The sequence below is a fragment of the Solanum verrucosum genome, unplaced genomic scaffold, assembly GCF_900185275.1.
Source record: "Solanum verrucosum unplaced genomic scaffold, falcon-dt-bn FXZP01000278.1, whole genome shotgun sequence".
NCBI lineage: Eukaryota > Viridiplantae > Streptophyta > Magnoliopsida > Solanales > Solanaceae > Solanum > Solanum verrucosum.
Genome location: NW_026020332.1, coordinates 2140878 through 2168530, shown reverse-complemented (window position 1 = coordinate 2168530; position 27653 = coordinate 2140878). Strand labels below are relative to the sequence as shown.

The 27653-nt window shown below is 35.9% G+C and overlaps 3 protein-coding genes across 4 annotated transcripts; all 3 read right to left on the bottom strand.

The window, feature by feature from the left end:
* Window positions 1–948: 948 nt before the first annotated feature.
* LOC125836670 (patellin-4) lies at window positions 949–2667 on the bottom strand. The gene is made up of 4 exons (XM_049515873.1): window positions 1741–2667; window positions 1541–1665; window positions 1310–1454; window positions 949–1223 (listed from the first exon to the last, which is right to left on the bottom strand). Exons 1-4 carry the CDS (start codon window positions 2647–2649, stop codon window positions 978–980), a joined length of 1425 nt encoding a protein of 474 aa, XP_049371830.1. The 5' UTR covers window positions 2650–2667; the 3' UTR covers window positions 949–977.
* Window positions 2668–5064: 2397 nt separating this feature from the next.
* Window positions 5065–12577, bottom strand: LOC125836528 (primase homolog protein). Of its 2 annotated transcripts, none has more exons than XM_049515700.1 (14): window positions 12401–12577; window positions 11866–11993; window positions 11175–11230; window positions 11042–11093; window positions 10843–10950; window positions 9940–10020; window positions 9020–9100; window positions 8385–8450; window positions 8189–8305; window positions 8024–8071; window positions 7833–7918; window positions 6690–6750; window positions 5669–5774; window positions 5065–5560 (listed from the first exon to the last, which is right to left on the bottom strand). In XM_049515700.1, exons 1-13 carry the CDS (start codon window positions 12528–12530, stop codon window positions 5694–5696), a joined length of 1095 nt encoding a protein of 364 aa, XP_049371657.1. In that variant the 5' UTR covers window positions 12531–12577; the 3' UTR covers window positions 5065–5560; window positions 5669–5693. The 2 variants fall into 2 exon arrangements, with proteins under 2 accessions (XP_049371657.1, XP_049371656.1); XM_049515699.1 differs by having other exon boundaries at window positions 5065–5545.
* Window positions 12578–13308: 731 nt separating this feature from the next.
* Window positions 13309–27554, bottom strand: LOC125836275 (30-kDa cleavage and polyadenylation specificity factor 30-like). Its single transcript, XM_049515446.1, has 7 exons — window positions 27050–27554; window positions 25676–26053; window positions 20117–20279; window positions 19822–19932; window positions 17744–17812; window positions 15398–15484; window positions 13309–14404 (listed from the first exon to the last, which is right to left on the bottom strand). Exons 1-7 carry the CDS (start codon window positions 27439–27441, stop codon window positions 13571–13573), a joined length of 2034 nt encoding a protein of 677 aa, XP_049371403.1. The 5' UTR covers window positions 27442–27554; the 3' UTR covers window positions 13309–13570.
* Between the last annotated feature and the right edge of the window lie 99 nt (window positions 27555–27653).

The following is a 27653-nucleotide window of genomic DNA, read 5'->3' as shown; positions in this document are numbered from 1 at the left end:
AATTATTTTTATGAATTTTATTTTTAGTATATCAAACTTAACTAGAAAAAAGAAAATATTAAAAAAGTTATGCGGTACGGATTTATGTGAAGCGGAATGAAAATGAAAAAGTTGTTATATAAGGTGGGGCGAATTAAAAATTTTGTGAATTAAGATCAACCCGCCGCAACCTCGCACCACCCATTGCCATCCGTAGATAAGATATCAAGTTAGAATTCTAATGTATTATGATAATAAAATGTTGGGATGGATCTCAACGAACAATATGCCTTAGTATTAAAATAAGATGCTGCATTCATGTCCCAATGCATTATGATCTATCTATTGATGATGTAATGATGACTACGATAAAAGAATATACTTTTGGTTAAAAGTGATGAAATCCTTTCAATTGATTTGTTCAATTCTCATATGTGAACTGGTAGCAGTGAAAGATGATACGTAGTTGACTATATGAATATAGGCCCATGGTAAAATGTTTATTATGATCAACATTGGGATAATTAAAAGAAAGAAAATTATGAGTTCATAATAAAATGATCTTTCAAAACTTAGAAAATATTTTTTGTCATCAAAGTAATATGAGAGGTCATTGGGCATGCGGTAATTGTGTCATGCAACCTAATAATTTGGCAAGTTTAAAATGATGTTGATTGTTGAGGTGGGTCATGTAAATATGTCAAATATCAAGGTATGGACAATGAGCTCCTAATAAAAATAATTGAGATGTGATGTTGAATCACCATGGTGTGCTTATACACCTAGAATGGATCAAATGATAAGATGGTAAAAAATAGAGAGATCATATTCTTCCTTTATAGGGAGAGAAAAAAGAATGAATACAATATAAATGTAGGACCAAAAATAATAGTAAAAAGTATATGAACCACAAAAAGGTTACTACTACATTATATATATATTTTTTAAAACAGAGAAAAAGAACTCCATCTTCACTCAAAGTAGAAAACTTGCTCATCTCAAATTGTTGATTTCTTGATCTTGTGTCGGTAAAACGCCTTCTTCTTCTTGCTTGAAGAGTTCTTGATTGTCAGCACAACCTTTCCTGTTTCAGTGTTCTTGAATGTGTTGCGAATTGTCGAGCTCACCTTCTTGTCCTTCTGAATGATAATAGTGTAAGAAGTCTCATCCTCTGGCACAAATTCCTCCTTATAGCTCACTTCTCCACCCACAATCGTAACATCCCAGATAAATGTACTTTCCACCTGACATAAATTTTAACACAAACATTCAAAATCTCCGCGTAATATCAAATCTCTCAATATATCCAAGGTTACTACTTAATACTTACATCTACTGCAGGTATTTCAATAGTTTCAGTTGATCCAGCTTTAAGGAGAATCTCCGAAGCTTCACAGTCGGAGACTGAAAACTCAAACTCATTCTCCCTCTTGAGTCCACCATATTGAATAGGGATTTCATGGATTGGAATGTACCTAACTCAAGCCAAATAGTTAAACATTTAGCCCCCAATAGACATTAAAGTTCAGGGACTATAACTGGATTTATGTTTGAAACTTACTTGAGCAAGGTCTCAGTGACCTTAGCAGGGCGAGCAAATACGAATTTGCTTTTGGTTCTTTGCGTTAGGAAAGGCGACAGCAGAGAATGGACGGCATAATACCAAAATGGAACATTGATGAATATCTGAAAAACAAACAGGTGAAATGATCAGATAATTCAAGTAAGATGTACTTCATAGAGCTATGCTATTACACTCACATTTTTGGCAACAAATTCAGGATAGTTATCCTGAAGAAGATCAACGGCTTGTTTGGTAGCAACCCGGACTTCTTTCTTAGACGGTCCAGGGGAGTTCTTCAGATCATTTATCTGAAGCAGTGAACTAACACCTCCAGCCTTGAAATCAAGCTGCTGAATACCCTTCTCCATTAACTGAACTCTCCACCTCAAGAACTGGTTCCGTTTCTCCTCCGTCCCAAAAGTCTTGTTATAAATCTCTTCATCATCCAAAACCCCAAAAATGTTGTAACAAATAGGGTGTCCTTGGTTATCAACCCCACTCATGTAAGCAGCTGGAGCAAGATCTGAGCCCAAATCTTCCTCCAAGATAGATTGGATGTTAAAATCCTTCCTCCATTGGAGTGTTTTCTTGAGCATTTTGAAAGATTCATTCACTTTGTAATCCCTTGCTCTCAAGAATTTCAATAGAACCACATTGGTTTTCTCATCCCCTTTGCTAGGCAAAAGGGGTACACCCCAAATAGAAATCTCTCTATCCACTTCAACAACATCCAAATCACCCTCCTTCTCCTCTTCTTTCCCCTCTACCGTATCGCGATTTTCCTCATTCTTTCCCTCTTCCTCGGGAGCCTTGTTGGTCTCTTCTTTTTTGAAGAGAGTGTTTCCAAGAATGGCCTCCTCAACTATAGATTTCAGCTCATTCAATGCCTTTCTTTCATTCTCTTTGAGATCAGAGAGGAAGTTGCTCTCTTCTCTATAAGAAGAGCTCTTTTCAATTGTATTAGGCTTGGATTCCTCTTCTTCATCTTTTTTTACTTTCTCATTCACCTCAACCTCCTCTACAACCTTGTTAGCAGCCACTAATTCCTCTTGTGGAACAAATACTTCAGCTACTTGAGTTGCCTCACATTGCACCTCAACAGTCATGTTGATTGATAAATAACACAAGTAATGAATCTTGGCAATCACCTCCCTAAACAGCTGAAAAATCAAGTACAACAAAATTTGAGTCCCTAATTCAGTGCCCTAAATAGCCAAAAGATATGATTTATTTCAAATTAACAATAAAGTGAAACTAAGAGCCTTTTTGGATTGGCTTATTCAAGTGTATGGTTAGTTTCAAAAAAAAAACCTTATAAGCATTACATTTTAAGCTAGAATGATAAAAATAAGCCAAAAGCCAATCCAATAGGATCTAAATTGAAATTAAGGTGTAGTTGAAAAATGTGAAAAAAAATACTTGAAATAATGGATTTTCAGTGACAAGGTAGCTGAATCTTTGCCAATCTCCCCAACTAAAACCTCTACAAACAACAACAGCATACTCTTTGTAATCCTACCGGGTCTCATGTCTGGGAATGTTATGTTTACCCTCACAAACTTACCCTGGCTTTGAGAAGGAAGGTATAGTTATTGTTTATTGTTTCCGATTAACTAAAACCTATACAAACAACAACAACACCTCGTGTAATCCCACAAGTTGAGTCTGATAAAACTATCAACAAAAACATCTACCGTATAAAGAAAATGTCACAAATTTAATTTCATTTTAGAAGCACAACATTAAAACTCATTCAAAAAAATAACCAAAAAAGGAATAGTTATTAGAAAATCACCTTTTGGACTTGAATGAGGTTGCTTTGCTGTGTCAAATTGTGTTTGAGATTGAGAAATGAAAGAGAGGTTTTTATAACGGTAATATAATTTGTTCGAAAAATGTGTATGGGGCCCAAAACGGTCAAATTTAATGTTTAGTGTGACACCGCACCGCAGGACGCATGGCATGTTAGAGCCGTTGGGGGATTCGTTTCCAAAAGTCTGTAATACAGCAAACTTTCCTTGTCTTTTTAATCATTTCTCTTTTCAGGTCCCACATACTACACATTTTATTCGTGAACCCTTCATTATTTAATTCCCTCCATAATTTCCTCCGTTTTATTTTACTTGATTCAGATTAACTTGACGAAAACCTTAACATGAGTTTTTATTGATGATATTTTGAAATTTTTATTACTTACTTTATGTAGTTATTTAATATTAAAAGTTACGATATGAAAAAAAAAGTAATAAAACATTCTTGATTTGCTAAAATGGTAAGTAAAAAAAAAAAAATTATAGTATAAAGGCCATGTAAATGAAATGGATGGGGTATTTATTTTTTTCACTTTATTTGAAATTTATGGAGTTAAGAATAAAACTTGTGTTTGGTTATACAATTTGCAAAGGATATTTGAAATGTTCATGATTAAATGTACATAAATATAATTTCAAAAGTAAAAAGTGAGTTGAGAGGACTTAGATTAAGGTAAAAGTTTAGTTGGTAACTATGTGTGTTGTCATATTGTCTATTTCATATTAGTAGTCGTAGTATTACTCTTGTAGTTTTTTTATCTTCAATTTCTATCAATGCTTGTCGTTTTCTTGTACCGCTATTATCGTATTATTTCATTGTAGTTTTTGTTTCGTTGTTGTTGACTGTTTTTATTATTATTTGTTGTTTCTTAACTTATACTTATGTTACTCCTTTTTGGGACTACTTTAGACTTCTTTTTGAAAATCGGAGAATTTATTGGAAACAATTTATCTACCTTTGAAATAGAGATAAGATCTGCGTATAATCTACCTTTCTGAGACGTTGTTGTTCTATTTTGGACTATTACATAGTCCAATGTGCTCTAATTTCCTGAGGACATCCCATGCTACCTATTAATCCCCTATTAGACAGCAATCACATATTGAACTGTTGGTCATCAATCATAGTTTCACAAATTTGTATTGAGTTGGCAATTGGAGTAAAGAACATATATTTGACTCTGTTTTGTTGTTTGTATCTGTTAATTTGGTTTAAACGTTACTTAATTAATCTCTCTTTTCTTGTCTTTTTCCTTAATTGACATTGATGAACAACATATATTCACGTGGTGCTCGACAGCACCTCCTTTAAACAAATAGCCCATAGTCAAAGCTTTGATTTTTTAATTATTATTAATATCATTATTTCATTTCTGTTTTTCTCCCCTATTTAAAATAATAATTTAAATCTTCTGATTAGCCTTAAAAAAAAGGAACTTGTTTTACTATTCTGACAGTTTCAACTTTATCAGAACTTGATTTATATTAATAAAATCTCATTGTTTATTAAACCATTATAAATGTCCTTAAAACATAATTGAGGCAACTAGGCAAATTATGCTTACAGTATTAAAACAGCTAGTGGTCTTATTTTTTCTCAAAAGTGGTAACAAAACAAAGATAAGCGACGTTGATAGCCGATTATTTAAGTTAATAAAGTGATTATTCAAGCATTCAACTTATTTCATTTTTTGAGACAAGACATCTGATAAGATATTTTCTTCTATTCAATTCGTAAGTAGTCATACGAGATCATTATGGGTTACACCTCTAGCTATTAGTATTTCTTTAGGAGTTAAGAGGCATACACTAACATTATTTAAAACAAATAATAAATGAAAATATCAAATATACATTATAAGAAATTCAATCTCCTAAACCTGTGGCCAAGCCAATTCCATTTCATTCCTCCAAGCATCTTTATAACAACGTACCTTGTATGGTGAATATGTTATGTCCCAAGAACCTTCATTCCAAGTAAACAATGAAAACCTTTCATCTACCAACCTGTCACCTATTTAAGCACATTATTTGAGAAATCCAAGTCCAAGATGATCTAGAGGAGAATATGAAACTTTTGAAAAGGGAAATCTAGGTGTCGACAAAAATTGCTTCACGTTCTCATCTTGAGTAATGTTACTTACAGATGCATAAGTCTCGAGGAGAGGGTCAAGTACTGTTGGAAAGATATCTGTGTATCAAAAAACTTTAGTAGGTTGTTATCGTGAATTTTTTTAAGAAAGGGAGAAAGAAGTAAAGAGCAAAAAGAAAGGAAAGACTCAACAATGTCGAACTTGGAATCTGTAACACATACCTCTTAAGACTAAAAACTTTGTGGATTAGTTCAAATTCTGCATTTCATATGGCACGGCACATTCAATCGCTTCTTTCAGAGCTTCTCTTCCCAGATTTACAAGTACCTACAACAATTTTACAGAAGGCTTTAAATTTAGTTTCCCCAATAGAAGCAGATGCATGAGCAAATGAATAGAACAGGTTTTGATTTCAGTGGATTGCCAACATCATAACAGAAATTCGACAGCATGTTCCTTAACAATATCTAAACTTAGAAACCAATTCAGGACAAAGAAGCAAACCCCATAAAAATAATAGTAACAAATACAATGATAAACTTCAGGGAACTTCTCCAACATTCTAATTACAGTGCCATAATTCCTGATGTGCACCAGATTGAATAAGGGAAGCATTGCTTGAATATCCAAGGTGCACATGAAATCCCTTATAAACTAAACACTGGACTTGGACAAATATCAGGTCATCCACAAAGCGAACAATAAAGGACCACATAGTTTTAGGGGGATGTCAACTGCATTTCCTGCTACTTATTTTAATTTTTTTAAATTCTTCTTAGAAAAAAATTAATCTCTATCTGTACATTGATATATCTACCAGATGAGTAAGATCTGCAAGCATGTTCTTAGTACATGATCAGTGCCTCCAATGTCCTTTCAATTCCTTTTAGTTGTCAAAGTTAACTCTGATGCTCAAATACTCAGAAGGCTGCCAGATAACTTCTTGATTAAAACCAAAAAACGGCTAACCAGATTACTAGCCCACTGCCCACTGGTAATGGGAATTGAACCCTATATACCTGAGCTATCGCCTAAAGAATTAAATGTCTGATCATGCCCTGAGTTGATGACCATGCATGCTATCAATTCTGAGCTTTAGCTTTATGAAAAACCCTTCTTTGGTCACAAGTACAGATACAGTAATGTTGGGAGATAAATTGGCCAATGTTTGACATTAATGGTGGGAGAAAGAAATATGAAGGCAACATCCTAAAAGGAAAAAGAAAATAAAAAGATTTTCACCTCATTCGCATCTTTATAAATGCTTAACTCATCCTTTTTAGGCCAACATACTTGCCAACACCTGCAAATCAAGCAAAGTCAACCAATTGTAATTACTCTCTGACCCGATGGTGAAGTAATAAGGCTTTGGGTTGCATGATGGATTGAACAAATGAGAGTTACAAGTAGAAGCATCTGCGTATTGCAGCCAACTAAGATAAATACCAATGTACAGACACAGAATTATATTAGGTCCGAGCATGCTGAAAGGCTGTGATTCTCATGCACAGAAAGAAAAAAAGAAAAAAGGCATGTCTTCTCACAACTGTCAAAAACACAAAATACACTAAACTAGTGATAAAAAGGTACAACAATCCAGTATATTCATTTGAATGTACATTAATCTGCATTCTTACCCGATGCAAATTTGACTCCACCTCCCAAAAGGTGACATTGTTTAGTATTCCACTTGCTACATCAATATATAAGTCTCTCCATATCTCTTGGGAACTCTCTTAGAGCCAAGATTAAGTGAATACAGAAAAGATAAAAGTTTGGGGTTATGAAAAGTCAAAAGAACCCAAATTTTTCATGATGGACTTATGTTTTGTCATTTGACTAATTTGAAGAGCAACTTAGCGGCTACATCAAGCAAGTGTTTCTTTTTATTTAGTTCTCATCTAAAATTTGTAACCATAGTCTTTAATGATGACAATGGTTATTACCAAACAGCCATGCCTTGCATAATTTAGCTGCATTGACAGAAAGATGCATGCAATTGCAAACCACTAAAAGAACTTCGACCGGGGGGGGGGGGGGGGGGCAAAGCTTTGTTGAATTTTGAACTCTAAGAAGATAAGTTCAAACAAGAAACTACAACCTTTCTCATAACTCCATTAGAATTTGTTAGTCTTTCTCTAAGTATGACGATGAAAAATGCTTCTAGGCATTGGAGAAATGGAGATAAGTTAATCCAAAGTATATGAAAACTTATTTACAATTGATTTGAAATAGAAAGGATTATTGCAGTTTCCACTTCTTGGATTGTACAATGTTCAGCAACTTGAAAGGAAGTGCATGGAGAAATCATCCACTCAAGTAGACAACATTTTGGGACATAGAAGAAAGGAACACAAAATAAACATATGAGTGAGAAGGACGAACCTTTCTTTCCCCAGACGGCGGGCAAGCTCTTCAGCCAATGCTTGGCCTGGTAAATCACCATCAGTTGCCAGCACAATCCGGGACGCCTGAAAACATATAAATTAAAAAATAGAAAGGGAATGAGCAATGACATTAGGAACATATCTTTTGCTTAGTGTTCTCAGTTTAATGCAAGCATCAAGACTACCAACCTTCTCCAAGCACTCATTGCAGTTCCACAGGTATGAAAATCTGGTATCCTGTCTTCAGGTGCAAGAAGAAATATTAAGCTGGAAATATAATCCTAGATATCAAATAATTTTAAAATAAGTGGTAAACCACAATGGTAACATTATGTCAAAACACTTATGACACACCTCTTCCAGTGGTAGCAGTTCTTTGGATGCGATGCCCTGTGGTGCACCATTAGGAACACTGACACAGTTGGGAAATCCAGCTTCTTCCACTGAAAGCTTATCTATTTCACCTTCTACCTTTGGTCAGCAATAGAGTATCACATCTAGTCAGCAGCCAGAAATACATATCTGAGAAAGAAAAAGTTTTGGAACTTACAATGATGATCTCATCTGCTTCTCTTACATCATCCAGTCCATATAGTACCTTATCTGCACCCTTCTCCTGGCAATTGAAAGTAGAAGTTGATTAATAAAGGCACAAAGAAAATAAGGAAAAATACTAGCTTCTCTGTTCAGACTATATCAAATTTTCCTTCAGAAAAATCAGTGGTACTGAAAACAGCAGACACTGAGTGGAAGCTTGAAAAAACTCTTAAATTGACATCACAAAAAAAACTGTTCAGAAACGTTTGTCCAGAGGATAGGCTAAAGTTATTCAAAAGAGTCCCAAACCCAAAACCCAAAAAGGAGGGACCAATTTTTATAATTTTGATGAATATTACCACAATATAATTGTGAAGTGTCATATGTATTAGCATGACAAGCAATCCCCTTCTTGTTGTAAGATACTAAACTGTTAATTTCTGCCCAAGGACACAATATCTTTTTTATTAAAAGGAATTTGAAGCTAAAGAATTTGCTCGTCGAGAAACTTTTGCAAGACTAATTTTAGCTTAAGAAATGGAAGCATGCATTGCATATAGTTAAGCAGTAATGGCACATTGTGTTTTCACGTACTTCCCCATTACTCCATGCAGGCAGTTAGAGTTATAACTTAATGAACAAATTTACCTGCCAAAACCTTTTCTCAAGAGTCCTATACTTGCAGCCAATGAGCATACCATTCCGCCTATAAGTGAATGCAATGATGATCTGCAATCACCCAAATATTGGCATGTTATTTATATCTCTACGACTCTACCCTTGATGCAGCCATAAAATATTACTTTCCAGTTTCAAAATGAGGTTAATGATCAGATTATCTACCATGATCTTCATGTTTCTTGAGTCTTACTTGCTTTCCAAGTTAGTGAGACTTATGAACCTTGTCATAGTTCTTTTGTTCGTTTGTTCTTTGACACAAATTTTAGCCATTAAACAGCCCTGAGATTTAGAAATTTATTCTCTCTTATATATTTTAAGTCAAAGCTTGATCAATCCGTTGCCTTGCTGTTCTCATGTCAATGAGTCAATCTTCTCCTACAAATAAATGTGTTTACCTTGAACTCTTAGTTGGAAAGAGAGTGTGCTAAAAGAGAAACAGAAGATTCTCAAAGTTGTAAAGTTACCCTTGTCTCAAAAAAAAGATTCTCAAAGTTGTAAAGCTAATGACTTCAGAGCATTTTTTCAGAAGTTCATTCTTAACACATAACTGAGTTTTGTCCTACTCCTACGCATGTTAAGCAACTTAAAGAAAATCTAAAATATGCATTGATATATGAATGCCAAGAACATTTGGATGCACAGAATTAATTTACTTCTTATTAGTAATCAAAACCATTTGGACGAACAGAATTAAGTTTACTTCTTATTGATAATCAAGTTATCTTACCTGATCAAAAAAAATTACTAATAATCAACAGCTCTACCAAATAATAATGAAATAGCACTGTCCATTGATATCAGGAGTGCCCAGAGCATTTGGATGCACTGACTTAATTTTACTTCTTATTAACCATCAAAAACTCTACCAAACCATAATATTGTCTGACCTGATCACCAGCCATTTGCATGACATGATTTCTCTTCAAAGTATCCTTTGATATCATCCTCTTAGAAAAATATGCAGTCAGCTGTAATACATCCAAAAGTCATAGGCAATAAACAAAAAAGGGCGTCTTGTATCATTTTATTGCTACAGAATCAGTTTCTTTTTGTTAAAATCCCTATAAATTTGATTGTTCTAATTAGGCCTAAATGTAATTATGCTCATAATAATGAATTTATCAAATCATAACATAAGAACTATAAATTCCCAATCAGCTGCTTGAGAGAATCAAGAATTCACCTTGGAAGCACTAAGCGAATATGCATAACCTGGACAGTATGGAAGGAACGAACCTAAATTTTGAGGGGAAGACCAATGCTCTCCATTGTGTCAACTTAAATGTTTGCAAAGCATAGCTTTGTAGAGTACTATGCAAAATGCAAAAACAACAATATAATTGATTCCTCATAGTGTATGTAGGAGCGTAGTACCTTTTAGAAGGCGGTACTTTTGTTAATAATATTTACTTACTTCATAAAAAATAAAGAAAGGGGCATCTTGCTCTAAGATGGTGTTTGGATTAGCCTTTTAAAAGTAGCTTATAAGCTAAAAGCCATAAGTTAAGAATAACCAATTTTTAGCTTTTAGCTTATTATTTGTACTTTTTTGGCATAAAAGTAAGTGCTTAAAAGCACTTTTTATCTTTCCCAAACACCACAAAAATTAAAAAATAAAATAATCTTAAAAGCCAAAAGCACTTAAAATAAGTCAATCTAAACACCCTCTAAATCAAGCTTAGAGATTAGGGAATGCATTGTTGAAAATCTGTTGCCCAGTGCTTAATATTAGACTATACAATGCTAGCCATCAGACTTAGTGTATGCATGGCAAAAGAAAGTTTCCTTACCATATCACCTAATGGTTCTAACTTCAAGCTTTCCTCTGTAAGTATCCGAGGAAAATTCATTCTACCAAGTTGATGGACCCCATCAGATGCCATACTGTTGTGTGGGATCTGTGTTCATAATTAATATCCAATGAGGTGATTTAACTTCTATCTCTCAGAAATTAATGTAAGCAAATTTTAAAACCATAAATTAAACTACCTGGCCTGCCCATCCACATTCAATATTGAAACACCTCCATAATGCAGAATTCCTTGATGACCACAAAATAAAGTTTGAAGAACTCTAGTTGCTTGTAAAAGGAGATCATCATTGAACATGAGAACTATCGTACCTTTTCGAGGACATATGAAATGATAAACACTTTCCCATTGACCGACCACCTTTGCACTGTTTCAGAAGAGACAAATAAATACAAAGATATAGAGAGAAGTAAAAGAAAATGAATGGGGCTCATATCTAGCTTAACAAAACAAAACAAACATATCCAAGTGTCCATGACAAACCCCAACTTATTTTTTTGTCACAAGAGTTAATTAGCAGAAATTAAGGTTCCATTGTATAATTGGAAAACAAAGAAGCACATCATAAATGTGTTTACTCGTCTACTCCTTCTTATATATATATATATATATATATATATATATATATATATATAAACAAACAGTTTAAAGAATTATGTTATAATTGAAGGCTATATATTCGTTTTCCCCGGTCTCTGTTACAAAGAGCGAAAAAGTTTACACTTTACACATAGCTATATCAACCTTGAAAACTGCATTACACTTCATTATTTCTTATTTTTCATCTTGCATTTCCTCACCAAATTAGCAGTACAAATGCATGACCATGAAAAGAGAACAATTACCCAACTCTCATTATTTCCTTTACTAGTGTGCGCTTGCAGGTACAAATTCCAACTAGTAGATATCGCTACATATGATTAACAGATACCTACCACTTGACACTCATTAAAAGAAAAACTTAATTAAACCAAAAGAAACACCAAATAAAATGTCACATACCTTGGGACACATTAATCTTGTGTATTCTTCAGGAGTAACAGAATTGCAGCATATACCCAAATTTTCCACTTTCTCCTTCAGTTCAGCATAATCATCCACCTCCTTATTTTCATCTCTCCTCAAACTAGCTAGTAAAAGTTATTAAAAAAAATATCTAAGTAACAATAGATATACAAGCATTTGATTAGGAACTCTATGGAATACCACAAGGTCTAATTTTTTTTATTGTTCAAAGGTCAAAAAAGAAAAACTTACAAAGCTGTGTAAAGAGCTCAAAACATGGAATCACCCTCTAGTTTTAAAAAAAATTGAAAAATATCTTCATAAAAAATGGCTCCCCCAAATACCCAACTTTTGTATCAAAATTAATTTTGTTTATGACCAAGGTGTCCTGCCAGCTTTCGAGCTGCTCGACTAATTTCACTGGATAGCAGCCACCTTCCGCCAGAAACAGGTAACTTTTGTATCAAAATTTGATTCACCATTTTGCCTGGTCAACAAAAATTCAGAAAAAAAAAGGAAAATTGAAGCGAACCTGCAGTTATGAAGAGCCTAGTAGGAGTAATACTAAGAAAACCATGACTGTTAGGCGAAAATCTTGAGATGAAAGTGTAGAGTGTAACAGGAGGAGCTCTAAAGAGAGTTGCCGCCAAGCCAATAAGCATTTCAAGAGTTTTAAGAGAGCTCTCAGAAACCCCTTACGCCATTGTCGCCTCTTGTAAGTTATCCCAACGCTCACTCTCAGTCGATTTTTTTCTGTTCTCTGAGATGACCAACATACCCTTAGCTTTGGTTTTGTACTCGTTTACGTAATGTTCATAATGTATCGTATTGTAATAAATTGTGTTGTGTTTATTTTATATTATGTTTGGATAAATTGTACTGTCTTTCATGTTACAAAATCTCAAGTATGAAAATAGTGTAAAGAATTAAAAAGAATTATTAAATAATAAGTAGAGAAAAAACATAAAATAATGATGCAATCAAGCTAAATTTTTAAAGGGTATTTTCATCTAAATACATGCACTAGCGGGAAGAAACTCGTGACCTGTGATTAAGACGCCTTTAGATGTCAACGTTACAGAAACAAATACAGTCAGAAATTTCTATAAGAGTAATGTTATGACAATATTTCATCGAATTTTTTTTTCTTTTTGAATTGTGTTCCTTGTTATGTTCTCTAAAACAAACAGCATTATTACAGAGAGGTTTGACTATACAAGATCCAAAGGTGCTGCTGGAATATTAGAAAACAAGGTTTGCTCAGCAACCATAATAGGTGGTAGTTAAAAAGTGATCAATAAATCAATCAACATTTCATGCTTCAGCTTGACTAACAGAAGGCAGGACCTTGCCAAAACAATAAAGCCCAGGTCAGTTGTAAACTAATCTAACTAACCTGTAACTGTAAATCAGTTTTTACAATTAGATGGAAGCAAATAAGTTTGAAAAATAAAGACCATATTTGTTGTACACTAGAGACATAAACTCAAGTTTGCTACTTTTATCAGTTGGTAAAAATGTAAGCAAGCAAAGAAGTAGTGAAGGCCGGAATGAGAGGTCATATGTAGTATACAATCTGATGACACTACTTGCTAGGTCTCCACTACAAGAACTAGTCATAATGTGTTCTCCCTGTATGGAGATATGTCAGGCACTTGCATTTGCAGAGGCAAGATTGCATCTTCAGAGTTTCTCATAAGATTTACTTTTCTGTGCCAGTTGTAGCATCTCCATCCATGCTATTCTTCTTTTTCTTTCCATCACCATGTCTGGACCTTCTAGGTGCTTCATCCTCGCTCTCGCTTTCATCATTTCTAAAGCTGTTTTCAGTTTGTGGATAATGTACTCCTTCATCTGGTCCACCAACTGAGCCTGCAATCTCTTGACCCCTACCTTGGTCTGGACCTGAACTGAATCTATCGTTCCTTTCATTAAAAGGAGCTCTCTGATCCTTTTTGACCCGAGGATTTTGAGAGGGCGGTGGTGTGGGTGGAATAAATGATGGATGCATTCCCATTGGTCGACCACCTCTGGGTGGGCCAGGTGCTCCAGGACCCATTCCACCCATGAAAGGGGGCCTTCCTGGACCCATCATCATTCCAAATCCACCAGCAGCTGGAGGACGGCTGTGAAACATCATATCACCAGGGAATCGAGGGCCAAATGGTCCAAAAGGTCGGCCACCCATTCCATAAGGATCAGGCATAGGAAAACCATCAGGTGTCATTGATCCATAAGAAAATCCATCACTCATCATGCCAGGAGGGAAGCCCCGCATCCCTGGGAAAGGCCTGGCACCACGTCCAAAAGGAACTAGAGGAGGCCATACGATTCCCCTACCCCTTCCTCTGCCCAAAGCAGCTGGTCCAAAAGCTTGGCCAAAGCCCTCATCCTCCTCCTCCTCTTCACTTTCTTCTTCTTCCTCTTCTTCATTGTCTTCAAAAGGTACGATATCTGGGTTCTCATTCCCATTATCAGGGTTTACTCCCTTTGCTCTTTCCTCCTCTCGCTTGGATTCTGCAGCTAGTGAGACTGCCTGAAATGCAATAATATATTGTCCCATTAGAATTCTGTACAGAAAGTTCAACTACATTAGGAAGCAATTCTTTAAGTTCCCATAGCTACTATGTCAAGTGAATGTACACATATACATACACATCGAAAACATTTATATATATATGTATATATAACATACATATATAATGTATATGTACACAGTATGTGTGTGTACACCATGTGGTTTCCTCCATCAACAGTCCAACTAGATGCTCCACAAATTACCAAAGAGCATAATTAAGGCGAATGGACCAATTGCAGCCAAATTTTGGAATTTCAATACAACATATTTGAATGCACATAAGCAGCAAAGCAGTAGAACGAACTCACTATCAAATCAAACAAAATAAGTACTAGACTATGTGCGGGGTTTTTTTCTTTCTCAAAAAACAAGTACAGAACCTATCATGAAAAGAAAAAAAAACGAATAAGCAATTACCTCTCCACATAAGGATCTATTTCAACTATTGCCTACATTACAAGCCAGAAAAGATTCTTAACTATAGAAATATGTGTCATACAACAATTTACCAATGTATACCAGTTTTATAGTACTAGTTCTAGTTGAGACATCATTTTTGTGAACCCACATTTGGAGGAACAACATTTACAGTGAGTAACAGGAAAACCCAGGTTAGACAGTTGCATTGAAAATAAGGGGAAGACCAGGTTCATTTTTTTTCCGAGACCAGGTTCGGTAGTTGTCCAACAGATCCAGAACTGTGTCCAAGGGATGACTGAATAGCAAGAAATGACTCCTTATAGCCAAACTCAATATAAAAATTCTTTTATTTTTCTTTTAACCAACAATTAATTAAGACCTGAAGAAAGCTTTGGACATAAAAGATCAACCTTATAACATCAGAACAATCACCAAAAAGATTAACTAATATATCACATCCACAATCCCAAATGAATTACCATCTATTGAATGAAAACTGGTTTGATAGGAGAAAAACTGAAAAAGAAATACCATAAGTTCACTGTCTGGTTCCACATAGAGCAAAGAAGCCAACTGCTCACCAACAGAGATCTCTAATTCTTGACAATCTCTGCTTATCTGAAACGACGACAGTAGAAGGTGACTGAAAGTAATGATAGCACACAGCAAAGTTTAACATTACCAAACAAAACATGGAAGGAAATTTTGAACTTGACAAGTAAAAGTCCATCTCAGGAATCATAAGCAACTTTGATTGCAACAGTAAAAGAGAATGTTCACTTACAAGCTGAAAATTATGTGAAACAAACTTAGCACAGTTGCTCAACCAGAAACGCAACTAATATTCGAAGAAAGGCTATTTGGTTGGTTCATGTACTTCAGAAGGGCAATTAATCAATAATTAGTTTTAATAATATGAAAGTTTGTGGCCATCAAAAATAGTATTAAAGCTTGTGTGCTATACCCATGGCATTAAAAGAGGTTGTGGATAAAAGGTAAAGTATCTTACTTGAGAAACATTTTCCTTTTTTCTCCTTTCAACAAGAAAAGAAAAGTACCATTGAGAAGGATAGTATAAAAAGGCTCAACATGTCCTCAACCTAAAAAAGAGCTGCATAGATTTGGAAAAAAAACCCTCCTCATATCTTGTTAAAGTCTGGTCAGGGCAATGTAAAAGAATCTACTTCAATTGAAATGCCCTTAGGCAATCCCTGGAGCGTTCTAGCTTTACACCACATAGAGAAGAGATGGATCAATTGAAATATTACAAGAAAATGGCCTTCAAACCTTCTGGCATCCTCTTCACTCAAAGGCAGATTGAACAGCATGTAAAACCTCTCTTCCGAGAATATAACATCTTTGTGTAACCAAAGCCCCATGTTGAATCGTTAAACACTAGCTGAGGTATAATAAAAGCACAAAAGATCATCACAATCCTAATAATTTCATCCAGACTCACCTTGCAAAAGAGCAAAGCCAACATAAGTGAGAACGGGTCTAATTTCTCTTTTGGCACATAATGCACCAACTGGGAGTTATGAATTTGTGAGATCGTTTAATTGCAATGGACCATTTGGTGCTAAGAATTCATGGAGAAAAACAAAGCAAGTGGCTTTTTTTAAACTAGTAAGTTTGTAGTCTTCAGCATTAAGGATATGATGGCCACCACAAAAAAGTTAAACTACAGACTCCCTATCAGATATACAATCTATTCAGTATCTTCTATACATAGCTGTTTACACCAAAAAAGTAGAGATACAATACAATTCCATTCAACTTTATGAATGGAATTGGACCTATCTTCGAAACATCTGGCATTTCTCTCCCTCCATACTGACCACCATATACATGAGGGAATCAATCTCCACCATCTCTTAATGCTGTGGCCAGCATACCCTTAATGCTGATGAATACAATTTACCAATTTCAAAAGAAAAAAAAATAAAAAATCTCCACCATCTCTTTTGGCTTTTTTTAACAGAATTTGTGCTTGAAAGAAACGCAAGGGAAAAGGAGACTCCTTAGATAGGCACTAGAATATAATTTGAACCGCATCTCACCTCCATCATTATGCAGAATGTAATTCTATGGCAATTTAAAAAATCTATCCAAAGATAATAATTTTCGGTTTATCTATATAACCATGGTATTTTATGTTTTCTTTCAACTTCATGCTGACCCACATAATTCGACTGGCAATACACAGATTGATCTTCCAATTATTCTACTAAAAGCACTATACTAAGGCTGGCTACTATTCCCCTTTTTCCCCCCCTCAAAACAGTACGAGACTTCAAATTGCGGAGCATCAATTTTGATGAAAAGAATAAAAGTTATTTCACCTAGGAAACCCAAACCTCAAGGTACTAAGGTCTTCCTCATTGTCAGAAAGACTGTTTGTAAGTCGAAGAAACTCTGGTGGAGTTGGATAGTCTTGCTGAAATGCAAGAAGTAAAGATAACACTTGACAAAAGCAACTTGTGGGGATTCTGACTAGACTAATCAATGGTTCTGTCAGGCCCATCAAGGCTTCAAGCTGAAGTCCACGATGTATCTACTAATGAAGAATTTTGCAAATTATAACAGTGTTCTAGCATAACAGAGAACTACATGCAAATACCTGCCCTGATCTATAAATATGTCCATTATAAATCAATCTATGTCATCGGCATGCTCAGAACAGCCATAGATGGAATTTTATAAAGTGAGTAGATTCATTTAAAGGCATCAAGAAGATGCAAGCTTTACAAGTAGGATAGATCAGCTAAGCTCACAAAAATAATGATTTGTAGCTTCCTAAACTGTAGAGCTAAAATAATCCAAGAAACTAATTTTTTGAATATGTCAAATAATCTATGAGTAAAGGCTTAAACATACCTTCACAGGTAAGTTCTCATTGTATGGATTCCTCAAATGACGAGTTTTCTGGAAGGACAGTTCACAGAGCTGCACTTTAAGCCTCAGAGTTAGTTCATGTATGCAAGCAATTGATATTTAAAAAAGAAAAACAGAAACAAGAGAATCAAGTAATCAGTGAACTTTAAGCCATAGATTCACGCAGAGGTGGATCAAACATTTAGATACTACGGGTTCAACGTTGAAAGTAAGGGTTTAGATGAACCCGATACTGTAATGGTGGATCCGTCCCTTAGTTCATGTATGCAGGCAATTTCGTGATGAAATCTTTAAAAGGGGGAAGAAAAAGAAGAGAAGTGAAGAGCCTCTGCCACTGGTTGATATTAGGTAAGCGTTAGAGTTGGGAAAATGATTAGAAGTCCTCAAGTGAAACAGAAAGGGCAACAAAAAGAAAAAGGATTTTTCTCCTATGATACTTGAATGCATAGAGTTCATCAGTTTAAATTGCAACAAGGTAAGAGGCATGACCAACTACGTACAGCAGTGAGCAAAACAAATCATTGATCAAGGTACTAATGTACTTATCAGATTAATCCCACAGAATTGACAGGAATTAAAATAGCAATTCATCTAGTAGATGGCCTCCATAGCTGGAACCTGTAAATTGCATAAGTTGTGATGCTAATTAAAGATACATGGAACGGTTCAAGCTTAATAATTTACATAAGGCAGAGGTTCTGAAATACACTTTGTTCTCTTCAATCAGCCAAAGCAGCTTCTAACAGAAAATTTGGAGTTGAATAATTGGTTGCACAGACTTTTGACTCATGTAACTAGTTCAACTGTCACCTTTCTAGTCTAATAACTATAATCGCAACAATCAACTCTCAACAAGTCCTACAATTTAAAAGAAAGGAGGACTAGGAGAGAGAAAGAGCTAAATATTAGTCTGCTGAAAACATTTCAGAAATCTGAGACAGAAAAACTTCTTTTAACTAAGCGGGAAAACTAAATATCGTGAAATAGGACAATCTCCTACTATTGCCAATTTGCCACCAAAAGAGAAACTAACAAACACAAATGTCCTTGATAGAAATCAAAACATAGAAGTAAGCCCACTATACTAAAAAATGCGCAACAGGTATAGATGGTTAACTCTAAGAATACATCTATTGAGACAAAATGTGTAGGCTTTTCACTAGAAGGAAACATACCCAAGTTCAAAGTGTAAATCTCGAAAGAGAGATAATTTCGTTCTACCCTTTTAGGTTCTTGATAATAACATTCACCCCCTTTGTCTTATGAAAAAATTCGCGAGCTACACCTGCTATCATAACAGACCTACAATAGTGCAAACTGACCAAAATGCACCACTTGTTATTTTCATTAAGTTGACTGATTACTCTTTTTTTATGATGAGGTTGACTGATTATTTTTGTTAGAATAGGAAAAGGTATATACAATCCAACTAAGAATAGGAATAGGAATAGGAATAGGTATAGTATATAGTTTCCTATTTGGTAAAGGATTGTCTTGTAGTGTCTATAAATAGGGTCTCTATGTAATATTGTAGACACAACAATTCAATAATATTCTTCTTCAATATTTCTCACAATTTTATAGAAGGAAATTTTGCTCATTATTTACTTTGCCCACTTCCAAGATAAATAGAAAAGCTAGTGTGATTGAAAAGCATGCAACAGAAAAAACTAATAACGTAGTTAGTAGAAGATCACATGGTCAAAAAACCTTTGTTGAGCTCAAATGTCATGCGCACAGCTTATGTCATAACCAGAAACATTGAGGGATATAAGTGGACTCACTAATCCTCTCGAAATACATATCATACATTCATGAAATAGCTTCCAATTTACATTTACATAAATCAGAAAAGAGGGGCCAGATATCTTTTCTTGCCACCTCACCTCTACCTTGTCCAGAATCTAATAAATTACAAGGAAATATTTTGCTGACAACCATGCAAGGCACCTGAGCAAAGGTAAGAATAGAAAGAAAGAAAGAAATACTAAAAAAAACAGGTGGGGAAGGTAAAGAAATCAAAAGGACCATTTTAATATTAAGAGAGAAATCAAAAGTACCTTTAACCATTTCACTGAAAAATTCCGTCCATAATGTGCAGTTCCATGTTCATGCTTCCAATTTCCTCCTTTAGCAGCACCACCAATTCTAGATGTCATTTTTGCAAGACCCTGACAAACAGTATACATGTTGAATTCCATGAACTAGTCTTAAATTAATGACATATTTCTTTCATTTCTGATGAAGATGACACATTCCTTTCACCACAACACAAGTTACAATCAAACTATGCATAGTTAAATCAGTAAGATTTTTAACCTATACTCTTCATGGGATAGGTGAAAAACAGACTACCTGAAAATGCCTAGTCCGATTGACTGAAAAAATTAGAATGACATTTTCCACAGAGTCGAAAGCTTCATTTAGTTTAGCCTCATTGCTTCGTTGAGTCGCCCAAACTCCTTGTTGTACTGACAATTCAAGATTCTCACGGTTGCAGCTTTTAACTATAAAGTACCTAATACCATGCAAGGACATCAGATAAGCATAAAGAGAAAAATAGAGATATGGATTATAACTGTTCCTTTTTCACATATAAATGTCAAGAGGGAAGGTGATACTATAGGAACACAATTCTTGAGTAAGGTAAGGTAAATACCATGTTTAGTTCAACATGGCGTAGGGCTCAAACCTATGACCTTAAATCCTTAGTCACAAGTCCCTCAACCTTTACCACTTGAACTAAACCCTGGGGGGGGGGATTTAAATTTTCACAGCAATTTTTTGTGTTCTCATTTGCTCAAAAAACTAAATATGACACAGAAAAGACATTGGAAACACAAAAGTTATAAAAAGACAAGAAGAATTTATCCGGTGTATTAAACAAAGATACTGGAGTATCCAGGAATAATAATACTAACAATGATTTGATAATCTATGACACCGAAAAAAGTAGGAGACACCAAATTAGTAATGACCCTTTTCTATAAGCTTTCAAATATTTTTTATCACTTTGTTTAATTTTTCCTTCTCTTCTTTTTGTTGGGGGGTGGAAAATCCAGCAACCTATAAAAGATAAAGAGGCATTCAGCATATGTGACAAGATCAACTGCTCCTTTTACTTCCTGATCAAGACTGAACTTTTATGTTTCTAAAAATTGAATAACAGAGCATTTGTTAAATTTGTCAAAAGACAAGTGAATCATTGGAATATTGTGCAACACATACTTGATAATGGTCAAGGAGTTTAAACATGGAGAATAAAAGAAATTTGGTGAAAAGCAGAATACAACAGGAGGGGGTAGATATTATAGTTTTGATGGACACAAAGCTAAATGCAGTGGGGGATTATATACAACAATCAGGGGGGAATAGGTGGATGGGGGGAATATGGCTGGAAGCGATTGGCAGCAAAGGTGGAATTTTAGTTATGTGGAACAAAAGATCATGGAAAGGGGAGATGGTGGAATATGGGAACCAATCAATTACTTGTAAACTATGTGGAGTTAATCAAGAACTACTTGGTTTCTCACAGCAGTCTATGCAGCTTATGAAAGAAATGAAAGGATGGAGTTATGGGAAGAATTAAGAGTTATGAGGAGTCTGTGTGAAGGACCCTGGGTAGTATGTGGGGAGTTCAACACTACTAGGTTTCCCTCCGAGAAAACCAATTGTGTCAGGATTTTTGGAGCCATGACCGATCTGTCCAGCTATATCAACGAATTGGAGCTGATTTACCCCCCCCCCCCCTTATTTGGAGGATCATACACTCGGAGAGGAGGGCAAATCATAGGAATGCCTCTAGGATTGACAGATTTTTGTACTCATTCCCATGGGATGAAATGTTCCTTCAAATTAGGCAATGTACCCTGCCTAGCTTGGGGTCTGACAATAACCACATTGTCTTGACATGTGGGAATAAGGTCTTCAAGAGATCTTATTTCAAGTTCCAAAAGCGGTAGCTTAATGAAGAGGGTTTCAAAAGTAAAGTTCATAATTGGTGGAGCTCCTTTGAAGTGTCAAGAAGACTGGATTACAAACTAGTTACTAAGTTGGGGCTGCTTAAACAGAACTTAAGGAATGGAGCAGAGAGAATATGGGGAATTGGAAGGCAAGGAACGAGTAAATTTTGAGTCAGAAAGGGGACATGGAAGTTACTCAAGAGTCTAGATCTCTTACTGATTATGAACAGATACTAAAGGTACACTTGGCCATGGAATATGAGGAGGTGGCCAAAAATGAAGGAATTTTTTGGAGATAGAGGTCCAGAATTCAGTGGATCAAGAATGGCGATAAAAATTCAAAGTATATCCACAGAATGGCTACAGCTCACAAAAGAATCAACACCATTGAGTCATTAATGATTAATGGAGAGTTCTCTTCTGAGCCAATGGAAATCAACAGCTCTATTGTGGATTTTTACCACCATTTGTATAAGAAGGTAGAAAAATGGAGACCCTCACTAAATATTCTTAATGTACAGAGAATAACAGTGGAGGAGCAGAGCTAGTTATCTAGAGAATTCAGTGAGGATGAGGTGATAAAAGGGATAACATTGTGTGCTTGTGATAAAAAGCACCTATGGTTAAGCCATGCCCTTTTTTCAGGCATTCTGGGAAACTATGAAGGAGGATCTGACGCAAACCTTCCAAAACTTTCACTGCCACCAAAGTTTTGAGAAGAGTTTCAATGACACCTTTATGGCTCTAATTCCAAAGAAAGTGGGGGCAAATGATCTAAGAGACTTCAGGCCAATCAGTCTCATTACTGGGGTTTATAAAATAATTGCCAATGGCAGAACAGCAGAAAGGCTAAAGAAGGTGACAGACAAGCTAGTCAACAAAAATCAAATAGCTTTCATTAAAAGGAGACAAATAATGGATGCAGCTCTAATTGCTAGTGAATGCATTGATACTAGGATTAGAGGAGATGTGCCAGGGGTAATGTGCAAACTGGATATTGAAAAACCCTATGACCATCTTAATTGGGACTTCCTGATCAACACTCTTAGACAAATGGGTTTTGTCCCTACATGGCTCAAGTGGATTGAGTTTTGAATTAAAACCACCAGGTTCTCCATTTTTGGTAAATGGAGAACCCGCTGGTTTTTTTTTCCTGCTGAAAGAGGACTTAGACAATGGGACCCTTTGTCCCTTTTCTTGTTTATCATTGCTATGGAAGGGTTGGACAGTCTGATGAGGAGAGCTTCTCTAAACAACTGGATTAGGGTTTTCAGAATCAAAAACAAGGCTAATGAGATAGTGGAAATGACTCATTTATTGTATGGTGATGACACAATAATTTTTCATGAAGCAGAGCAAGCACAACTTTGTCACATCAAAATAATTCTAGTAATTAACGAGGCATGCTCTGGACTAAAGGTGAATTAGAAAAAAAAGGAGCATTTTTCCTATTAAAGAGGCCCAACATATTCAATCTTTGGCTAATATATTGAAGTGCAAGATAGAGAGGCTGCCTACAGTTTATCTAGGTTTGCCACTGGTGCTAAACATAAAGCAATTCGCATCTAGGATGGTATACTAGGAAAATTAGAGAAGAGACTGGCACATTGGAAATCCCAATATCTATCCTTGGGAAGGGTCATTTTGATCAACTTTAGACTCTTTGCCAACATATGTGCTGTCATTTTTCCCATTCCCAGCAAGGTAGTCAAAGCTATAGACTTGTTGAGGAGAAATTTCCTTTCGCAAGGTAACAAGATTAAGAAGAGCTTCAACTTGGTTAAATGGATGGCAGTTCAGTAGAGCAAGATATATGGGGGTTTGGGAGTAAGAAACCTAAAGCTACACAACAATAGCTTACTTACCAAATGGTTGTGGATACAACTTGGAAGATCAAGCTCTATAGAAAGAAGTCATTCAACACGAGTATGGTCAGGAAGGCCAATGATGCTCGGAAGAAGTGACGAAAACATATGGTGTGGGAGTATGGGGGACTACAAGAAACCTATGACTGGCTTTCATAGACAATGTAAGGATAAAGGTTAGCAGAGAGAATAAGGTTTTGTTTAGGAAGGAAGACTGGATTGACCAAAGGTCCTTCGAAAATTTATTCCTCGGTTGTTTTCTATTTGCCTGAATCTTAATAGCAAAATACAAGAGGTTTGGTCTCCACAAGGATGAATTTGCTTTTTAGGAGATTTAATAATGACTGGGATATAGAGTGGGTATCGGATATGCTAGCTTTGATTGGAGACTTTCTTGGCACAAATCCGAAAACAGATGAATTGCTGTGGAGGCATCATATTGATGGTCAATTCTCTGTGAATAGAATGTATAAAAGGGATCTAGCCACAATTGCAGGGAAGAAATCAGGGTCATGGAGTGCTATTAGGAAGAGTGTAGCCCCTACTAAGGTGAAGTGCTTCACTTGGTTGGTAACTGGGAGAGCTTGCCTGACACATGATAAATTTCAAAAGAGGGGAAGAATTATTGCCTCAAGATGTTATCTTTGTAAAGAAGCTTTAGAAACCAACAATCACATGTTCCTCCATTGCAAAGTAACAACACAAGTATGGGCTCTATTCACCAATTTAGGCTAACCAATTTAGCTAGCCTAAATTGGATTATGTCAGAACATACAGTAGACCTATTAAGTTGTTGGGCCAGAAGGGGAGGTAGTAAGAGCCAAAAAGGTGGTGGAGAACAGTACCAGCTTGTATTTGGTGGATCATATGAAAGGAGAGAAATCAGAGAATTTTTGTAGGGTTAAAGAATGCGTTATAGAGAAGATTAAGTGGAAAGTAATTACCACTTTAGGTTTTTTGTGTAATGCAATAAACATAGAAGAAGAAATTCAACTAGTGGATTTCATAGGAGCTATGTAAGTATTCTTGTTTTCTCTTTTTTGTTGTTTCTATGTAACTAACACTTTTGGAGGTGGCCAGCATAGCCCTTATGCTGCGGTATACAAAGTTACCAGTTTCAAAAAAAATATTTATATATATTCTAGATGAGTGCATCATTGTAGTGACAGTTCTAGGAGTTCACTGGGTCTAAGATGGTCCCAACTCTCTGGAGTATCTAAAGGGCTCTACAGCCAGTTTTCACTAATTGTATAATTAGTAGTAATAACTAAAAATTTTCAGTGCACATGCTCTTAAAAGTTAAAACCAAGTATATACTTCTTCACTAAGTTTCATCACAAGTTTGGAGGAAAGCATGGTTGGTGCATCACCTGACCCACCCAGAAGAATGATCCAATGTCCTTTAGTCTGTACCTAAGTTTTGGGATTTTGATAGCTTTGATAAGATTTTTATGTTAAGAGTTATCTTTTGGATCACTCTGACAAAGTTACAACAGCTAAATAATGACTTTGAATTAGCTTCCGACTATGAGACTAGACAGTGGGGATGAAAGGTTGTGAAGAAGAATCAACGCCCAATGGTACTATGACCATCAATTGGCTTCACAAGCAATAGAAAGAAGAAAAAGAAACTCTCCTCATCACAATTAGGTCCAAGAATTCCTGTAGTTACACAAATCAATGGACCAACTTTAGCAGAAAAGGAAATAAGTACGCAAACACATAACCTATAGTCCATTTCTCCTGTCGTTTTTTGAGGGAGGATGGTTTTTAAAATTTCACCGACATAGTAGGGTGCATCAGGGCTGTAAATTACCAGCCAACAATATATATATCATTTATAGCAGAACTCTCATAGAATGAGTTCACAATAGTTTGTATCAGTTCCTCAGGCATGCAGCAGAATGAAGAATAGAACAAAGGGAGTTGATAAACAACAATACAGAATAGGTGGAACCATTTATGATTCTAACAAGGCTCAGGATAAACAATTTACAGCTGACATGGACGACTCCAAATTATTCACCTATTTAAGTAGACTGACTGACTACATGACCTAAGTAAAGACCTTGAAACTCTGAACACACCTAGATGGTCCTTGAGGCAGGGGTATTGCAGCCTGATTTTGCTGGCTGCTGGGAAGGGTTTGTGTTTGAGTTGGGGCACCCTGATGTTGAGGCTGTTGAACTTGTTGTTGATGCGGCTGGTGCGGTTGGCCAATGGGTGGCTCTGCTGCTGTAGATTTCACTGCTTGATTCATTACATTAGGTACTTGCGGAATTTGAGATTTGTCTGCCTGAGTTGAATAATTTGTATTCCGATTTTGAAAAAACCTGTTTGAGTAACCATAGGATGTCAAATTCTGAATTCTCTGAAGAACTTCTACCACTGGAGGTGGAGGTCCAGGCAGCTTTGCATGTCTATATCGGCAATCAGGACCATTCGGACAAAATCCTAATTTATACCTGTCATTATAGAAATTACATCAAAAAACAGGTGATAATGTGCTACAAGAAAAAGAAAAAGCATGTATGGTCATCTTATTCTCTTTTCAATTACTTTTCTTTAGAGAAAGCAAATCAACACTCTTGATCTTTTTTATGACGGGTGTACGGGACAGCTCACGAAAACCTCGATTTTTCCACAGGGTACATACTACCTCCCACCAGGTATCATGCGACTCTAAACAGTCATTATCATTAAGCTCAAAAGCACCTACACCGTAATTAATGATGATACTGTCGTAGAATGACCAATGCCCAACAAAAGCAAATCAGCATAACTAAATATCAGGTGAGGATCGTGAAAAAAAACATTAAACATCCATTTTTTTACTACGTTCTTGCACTTTTCTTCCGCTCAATTCTCCCAAAGTAACAAACTCATGCAGCTTATAACTAAAAAGTTCAAACGAAACTGGTATAAGTAAAAATACATGTCAAGAAATATCAAACAGATAAAGTAGATCCAATTCATTGCACACCAAGCAACTCAAAATGCATCAAATATACGAACCTAAAAGCTAGTAACCTTGGTTTAGATGTAACCAAATTCAAGCAGAGGTGCTAACTGCTGAGACCAAACACATAAGTCCCAAATTATCTCATCAGAGTATCTAAGTAAGAGTTTGAATCCAATCTAAATATCTGTGGTTTCCCTACTAGCATGTTGGCAATGCAAGTATGTAAATATACGCCTTACCTTCCCCTTCCCCTTCCCCTTCCCTCTACCCCTCCTCTAATCCACCGATTCACCACTGAACGGCTTTGGGTTTCTTTTTCTACCGACAGATAAGGACTTGAAAGAGAGCTTCCTGGACAGCCAACCACTTCTTGCTAACAAAGGAGGGCGCACCGTCACTTACATTACACTCCCCCTCAACACAGACACAAACACACAAGGAAAACAGCATGAATTAAAACCATTGCAAAGAAGAAATCAGATCACGGAGAGAATCTCACATGTTACATTCTTTAATATCCTCATTGGTGTGCTTATAAACACAATCTTGTTCACGACACTCTCCATAGAGTCTAAAGAACCTGCAAACAGGCATCCGGGACTTATCATACTGGTGAAGGAAACCACAAGCATCACCTTTCATACACAACGACCGTAGCCAATGCCTGCAAACAGTCTGCCTGAAACTTCTACGATTACCACCAAATGAACCATCCCCTCCTTGCCCCACACTGCCGCCTGGAGGAACTAAGGCAACAGAAGCATTTGGGGCGGGACCGGTGGTGATGTGGCCTGCAGATTGAATTACTGGTACAGATGCAGTTGGATGTGTTGGCCCTGTATCTAAGCCACCTTCAAAATCAAAGTTTAATCCTCCTTCTCCATCATCCATTTTGAGTATATTCTTCTCTGTTTGTCAATCAATCTTGATTTCTGGTTGAATTTGGGGTTTATGAAGCCACCAGGGTTTTTCAAGTTTTAACCCAGGGCTTTTGGTTGTTTGGCAGAGAGGGGAAATTGTTAGTATTGTTTTTTTTTGGGAAGTAAATTATGCATTTGTATACACCACCTACTAAGCACAAATTAAATTTATTTATATAGTAA